Below are 7,094 nucleotides of genomic sequence, written 5' to 3'. Positions count from 1 at the left end.
TTCCTTTACCAAAATTGTGACGGTTTGATAAACTACATATTAGATAGTGGATTCAAATTTACTCACCACCAATACTTTGATGGTGATACCACCACTCAATATAAAACTGTCATGTGTTACAAAACATAATTATAGTTAATCATGTTGTTTTATTACATGAAATGACAAGTTTTAATTGGGTGGTACAAAATAAAAATGGTGAGCAAATTTGAATCCTTAGATAGCCCCTCAGAAGTCCGAATGGCGATAATAACATCGTTTGGTTTATGCCATGTGAACAAACAAGAATGCCTACCTTATCCATCCTCGCAGCGGTTGTTTTAAGGAGCTACCCAAAATGACTAGACTTTGGCTATGGTTGGGGAGAAATTGTTTCAAAGACTGGACTAATTGTTTCAGAGACTAGACCAACAGTCCCATCACTTTTAGGCTAGGGATTGCTAAAGTGAAGCCTTTTCTTCACTGCGTTTTACATCTCCGGTCACACAATGGCTTGTTATGATCCTGATAAACTCTAATGAGACACTGTCCAGTCCGGCTGCAGATTCTTGGTGGTGCTCTTCAATGATTAGTAGTTATGAATATTATGGAACTCACAACCAATTTCGCGAGAAGGTTGATCCCAGGATATACATTTTCAATATTGATAAGAGTGAATGGCTTTCAAGCACAGTTGAAAGCCTCGACAATGATGGCAAGTAGTGGCGGAAGCAAAAATAAATGCCCATGGGAGCAAAAAAAAAAAAAAAAAATTATGAACAAAAAATAAACTATGATAGATGAACACAAATTTTAATTTGTTGAAGGAAAATCAGCTTTGTGTGTGCGTAATCAAACTGGGAGCAGTAATAGGAGAGAAGGTTCTAGAATTCCTAATCCTACTCGGATTAGTATTCCTTGTAACATTAGAACATGTACTTTGTAATCCCTATATATAGGGCTCCTATTCTCAATAATATGATTACAATTCTCTCTACATTCTCTCTCAAATCTATTTTACTTAAACACGTTATCAGCACGAGCCCTAACCACAAAACAGAAAATCAAAACCGAAACTAATTCCTTCATAAAGCAGCCCCTAGCCCGAGCTGGCCTTGCATCGCTGCAGCCCTACCGCACCCGTGCGCCTTGCAGCCCTCTCGGCCCAGCCTCCTACTGTGCCTTTGCTGCCCTTGTAGCCCTGCTGCAAGTCTGCTGCCCCTGCAGCGCTACCGCAAGCTTGCTGCCCCTGCAGCCCCACGTTCCAACCATCTGCCACGACCAGGATTGCAAACCGGTTGCAATCCTAGCTTAGGATTGAACAGCTTCTGTAATCCTAACCCCGGATTGAAGCAGCTTTCGTCCTACATCCCTGCAACCCTCGGCAGCAACCAAAATACCTTGCTGCCATCACTATTGAGCCATCCAAAGCTGCCTCCATTGATCAACAAATAATCCAAGCTTCCAAAAGTTCAAGAATTCAAGTTTTCAAGGTTTCAAGCTTCAATTAACCAATATGTTTCCCGGAGAGCTAGAATGCCTCGTGGATAGTGCAACTACACATACTATCCTTCGAAATAGGCAACTATTTCTATGGATGACGCCATCCCGATCTTCCGTGACTACGATGGCTAGATCATCTCAATTGATTCATGGTAGAGGACCAGCCCAATTTATGTTGCCAAATGGCACAATTTTAAATGTCACCGAAGCTCTTTATGCTCCTAGGGCAGGAAGAACCCTATTGAGTTTCAAAGATATAAGAGCCAATGGTTTTCATGTGGAAACACATTGTGAGAATGGACAAGAGTTCCTTTGCATCACCTCTAACGACTACGGACATAAAAGAGTCTTAGAGAAACTTATGTGTGGATCTAGTGGGTTGTATGCAACCACTATTCGAATAATTGAATCCAAACATGTTATGGGAGATGATTTATAGGATTCAGACACATATAGGCTTTGGCATGACCGATTGGGACACCCAGGTCGTGATATGATGATCTGTATATTAACGACTTCACACGAACATCCATTTTTAAGAACGAAAAGAAGTAAAACTCGAAATTTGGATCAAGGAGGAGCACCTGTGCCTCACGGCGCCTTCCCCCTTCAAGTCCGGCCACCACATGTCGGCGCCGCTATCCCCCTGCGGCCCAAGGGTGGCTTTGACCCCGCCTCTGCTCCCCTGACTCCAATTTCTATTTCTAAAGTCAATTGTGACTTCGTGGCTCAACCAAAATCCTCATTAGTTGTTTCTACAATCCATCATTCATTCTGCAAAGCCTGCTATTTAGCAAAATTTGGATCGAGACCATCTTATGCAAAGGACACTAAAGAAAATATACCATTCTTGAAAAGAATCCAAGGTGATATTTGTGGACCTATTCAACCACCATGCGGACCATTTAGATATTTTATGGTGTTGGTTGATGCATCGACACACTGGTCACATGTCATGCTATTGTCCACTAGGAATGCTACATTTGCTGAACTCCTAGCCCAGATTATTAAGTTAAGGGCTCACCACCTTGATCATCCTATTAAGTCTATAAGATTAGACAATGCTGGGGAGTTTACATCAAAAACTTTTGATGATTATTGCATGTCCATTGGGATTGAAGTTGAACATCCAGTTCCTCATGTTCACACCCAAAATGGTCTCGCAGAAGCCGCCATTAAATGCCTACAAATGGTGGCTAGGGCATTGGTAATGAGCACCAATCTTCCTATTTCTGCTTGGAGCTATGCAATATTGCATGAAGCTGTGCTTATTCGTCTGAGACCCACTGCCACTCAACCCTTTTCTGCATCCCAGATGGTGACTGGGTATGAACCTGATGTCTCACACTTACACATATTTGGGTGTGTAGTTTATGTGCCAATTGCGCCGCCACAGCGCACCAAAATGGGTCCTCAACGACGATTAGGCGTTTATGTTGGATATGATTCTCCAACCATTGTCTGCTACTTAGAACCCTTAACAGGCGATCTCTTTACCGCAAGATTTGTGGATTGTCACTTTGATGAGACAGTCTTCCCGTCGTTAGGGAGAGAAAAGAACATAAATGTTCAACAGGAACGACAAGAATTGTCGTGGTCTGTCCCCACTCTGTCTCATCTTGATCCCTGAACCGCATAGTCTGAAATTGAAGTGCGGAGAATTCTCGATCTTCAGAACGTAGCAGAATCGATGCGTTTTTTGATATCGCTAAAGTGACGAGATCACACATACCTGCTGCAAATGTGCCTGCAAGGATTGATGTCCCTAAAATAGAGGACATGACGCCATTTGAAGAGAAACTGAGCATGGCGACAACGTCCCCTCTCACAGTGATGGTGACGTTGTAGTTAGGCCCATGGCTCCTGCCAGGAAGCGCGGGAGGCCCATAGGTTCGATGGATTCTCACCCAAGAAAGAAAGCGAGTTTGGCACAAAATAATCCATTAATCATCGATGTGAATTATCTATCTCATGAGAATATTCCGGATTATGGTTATGTCCAAGAGACATCATTGGGGGACGCTCCAATGTCAGAACCAATTCCAGAGAATAGAGAGATCTCCATGAATTACAGTAGTGTACATGAGATGATGGATACAAATTCTATGGCAATTGATGATGCATTTGCATATCATGTTGCAAAAGAAATTATAGAATATGATGATATCGCACCTCGCTCTGTTGAAGAATGTCAACGAAGAGCGGATTGGCCTAAATGGAAAGATGCGATCTAAGTTGAATTAGATTCACTAGCAAAGAGACAAGTATTTGGGCCTATAACGCAGACACCCCCAGATATAAAGCCTGTTAGCCATAAATGGGTCTTTGTTAGAAAGCGTAATGAGAAAAATGAGGTAATTAGATATAAAGCCCGCCTTGTGGCACAAGGTTTCTCACAACGCCCTGGAATCGACTACGAGGAGACATACTCTCCCATAATGGGCGTTATAACGTTCCGCTACCTTGTCAGTTTGGTAGTTTCCAAAAAAATTGACATGCAGCTTATGGATGTGGTTACAACATATCTCTATGGGGATCTAGATTCAGAGATATATATGAAAGTTCTTGATGGACTTCAATTACCCAAATCAAGTGGCTCTAAACCACGGAGCGCTTTAACATGCTTTGACAAAATGTAACCAATACTTGATCTAATAACATGCTTTCTAGGTGACTAAGCTAGCAAACAAATTTAGTAAGCATTAAAGTTTAGAAGCCCATAGATTCAAAACATGCATAAACATCAAAATACATGGAAATTTACATTATTTGCACATAAGTTTGGCTAGGGCAAATCCAACTACTCATAACACATGTTATTACAAATATAAGCCATAAACGTCAAATTAAAGAGAGAAGGAAGGGAAAGGAAGAACTACCCACGGGTTTGACTCTTGGTGGAGTCAAACCAAGATGTCAAAAATCCCACCTAGCTGTCTAGATGTAAAATGATGAGAGAATTGCTTCAAGATATGAGATTTTCGGTTTTTACAACCCAAAACACCATACACATCCACAAAACTCAAGAACAAGCAAAAACAAAGGCTTGAATATGTGAAAGCAAGTGTTGTGATTGATTTAGAGTGTGTAGTACGTAACTTCGGTTTTGGTGAAATCAAAGTGCCTACACACTTATTTCTCGCACAAACTTAAGCAACTATGAACTAGAACTCAAAACTAAAGAGAAACTATGCTAGAACTAGAGAAAAGAGATATTTTGGTATTGCAAAATGAGAGAGTCGAAGGGTGAACATGTATGTATATTAATATATGGAAGAGTAGGGATACTCTGTTCGTTCCTAAAGAAATTACCAGGATCAACCTTGGTCTTAATAAGCACCAATTTATCGAAATTTTCCTTGAAATACTTGACCCCAAAAACTCTTCCCTCAAAATTGCTTCCCTTGTCATTATGGTTGATCCCAATGTCGAGATCTTTGTAGTTGAAGAAGGCTTCCCTCGGGCTCTTGGAAACGAAGGGAGTCATGTACTCGAACAACTTCCTCGTCAAATCGATGTATTTCTCCGCAGCCTCGGACCCAGTAGCGTCCCAGTTTGTTGCATACTGAACCATCCAGAGATTCCCAGCTCTATGTGGAAAAGGTTTTGCAGATGCCGCAATCTCAGCCATTCTTCCGCCGTAAGGGTTGAAAGTCAACAGGGGCGTCTGCAACTCGATCATTTTCTGAATAATCCACTTCAAACCAGCTTTCGGAATTGGCTGCTTGACGTAGTCCGACTTCCGCTTGAAGTGGGCACGTACTTGAGGAACTCTAGAAAGCAAAGCCTCCGGAGCTGTCCCGTTTGGAAAGTCTGTCCAGAAAAGCGTCGATTCAACCCAACTCATTTTTTGGCAATCGGATTGCTCCAAACCCAGTTCAGGGAAACTCTTGTTCATCACGGAGAGTAGTCTTGCGGAGTCTCCAAGAAACAAGGCGTTGAATGTAGCTCTTAGAGTCTTTTCTCCAGTTTGAGAGCCAGTTACATTAACAACATCCATGATAAGCCTGATGAACAAGTCATTGTCCAGCTTATTTGCGACATATTGCCAACGGTACACAATGTCAGTTGCGTTCTGTTCCAAGGTTCTTATAACCCTGAAAACAGTAACGGTTTCTGGGACGCGTACAAGGTTGATCTTGTAGGCGATCACCACTCCAAAGCTGGCTCCTCCACCTCCGGTGATGGCCCAAAAGAGGTCTTCTCCCATCGATTTTCGATCAAGAAGTCTTCCGTGCACATCAACTATTTGTGCATCGACGATGTTGTCAACTGACAAGCCGTACTTTCTCATCATGTTACCATATCCACCGCCACTGAAGTGTCCTCCAACACCGACTGTGGGGCATACACCGGCGGGGAATCCATGGACTTTGCTTTTCTCGTAAATTCTGTAGTAAACTTCGCCGAGAGTAGCACCGGCCTGGACCCATGCAGTCTCGGTTTTGATGTCTACGTTGATGGTCCGAAGATTAAACAGGTCGAGGATGAAGAATGGGACTTCAGCCACATACGACGCGCCCTCGAAATCGTGGCCTCCGCTTCTAATTTTCATCTGTAAGTTGTGCTTTTGAGCACAAAGGATGGCCTGTTGCACATGGGAGACGTGCAATGCGGTGATAATAAGGTAAGGTTTTCGGGTGTATGATTCGTAGAAACGGAGGTTTCGGATGTAGGATTCCAAAACGGAGGAGTAAGAAGCATTGTTGGGAGTGTAAATTGCTGGACCGATTGGGTGAGAAGGGAGCGAATGGCTTAAAAGACAGGAAACAAAGTTCTCAGGAGCTGAGGATGAAGCTGAGGCTGTACAAGAAATGGAGAGAACTAGAAGAATAGGAAGAAGTAAGAGCTGCGAAAGCCTTAGAATTGCCATTTCTTGCATGTTAGATATTTTTTGTCTCTGGAAAGTTATTATCGGTTTGTGTTTCTGATGTGTGTTTGGGTGATAATTTATGGGGTATATGCATTTGACGGTGACAAAATTACTTATACTAAACTCTAACTCTCGATGTGTAAATCAATTTGGGGTATATTGATTTACACATTTGTCCTTGTTTGTTTACTTATTACGAAGTTAATTCTCTTTAGACTTTAGAATTATTATTATTTTTTTTTTAGAAGAATTTGTTAGAGTATTAGATTATGCAAATCACCTCCCATTAATATTGACTTGCAGAAAATTCAAAGCAACAATAGATATATAGAGTTTTCAATCTTTATTTGTTTTTAATTTGTGCTCTTAGACCTGATAATAGGATAATTTTCAGTAAAAAAATTATCAGCGGGACTTTGACTCGAAGTAGGCTCGAATATCATCCACAATATGCCCTAAGAATAATCATCAATCACCGTATTCACCGGCATGCGTACCCAAATTGAAATTTTATAGATCGATCTATGAATTCGGAAGAGGGTCCGGTTGTGAAGCAAAATAATTGCAATATCTAGTCTGGCATGGACCCTATATAGCACGTACTAATGGACCATTCATATGAATTCAATGTGATATTTGTAAGATTACTGACGTGGTTATTGTTCCTACCACTAGAAACCACACCCACTAATTTGTCGCTATAGAGTCCGTTAGGCACAGATAACAGTGGGTATTGGCT

General features: G+C 41.7%; 1 protein-coding gene across 1 annotated transcript; it reads right to left on the bottom strand.

Annotated features, from left to right (window-relative positions):
- Positions 1–4,218: 4,218 nt before the first annotated feature.
- On the bottom strand, positions 4,219–6,414 carry LOC112165941 (berberine bridge enzyme-like 8). Its single transcript, XM_024302655.2, has one exon. The coding sequence runs from the start codon at positions 6,362–6,364 to the stop codon at positions 4,682–4,684; it is 1,683 nt and encodes a 560-aa protein (XP_024158423.1). The 5' UTR covers positions 6,365–6,414; the 3' UTR covers positions 4,219–4,681.
- Positions 6,415–7,094: the final 680 nt, after the last annotated feature.

The sequence above is a fragment of the Rosa chinensis genome, chromosome 5 (assembly GCF_002994745.2).
Source record: "Rosa chinensis cultivar Old Blush chromosome 5, RchiOBHm-V2, whole genome shotgun sequence".
In the NCBI taxonomy this organism is placed as follows: Eukaryota; Viridiplantae; Streptophyta; class Magnoliopsida; order Rosales; family Rosaceae; genus Rosa; species Rosa chinensis.
This window is presented reverse-complemented; position numbering and strand designations above follow the sequence as displayed.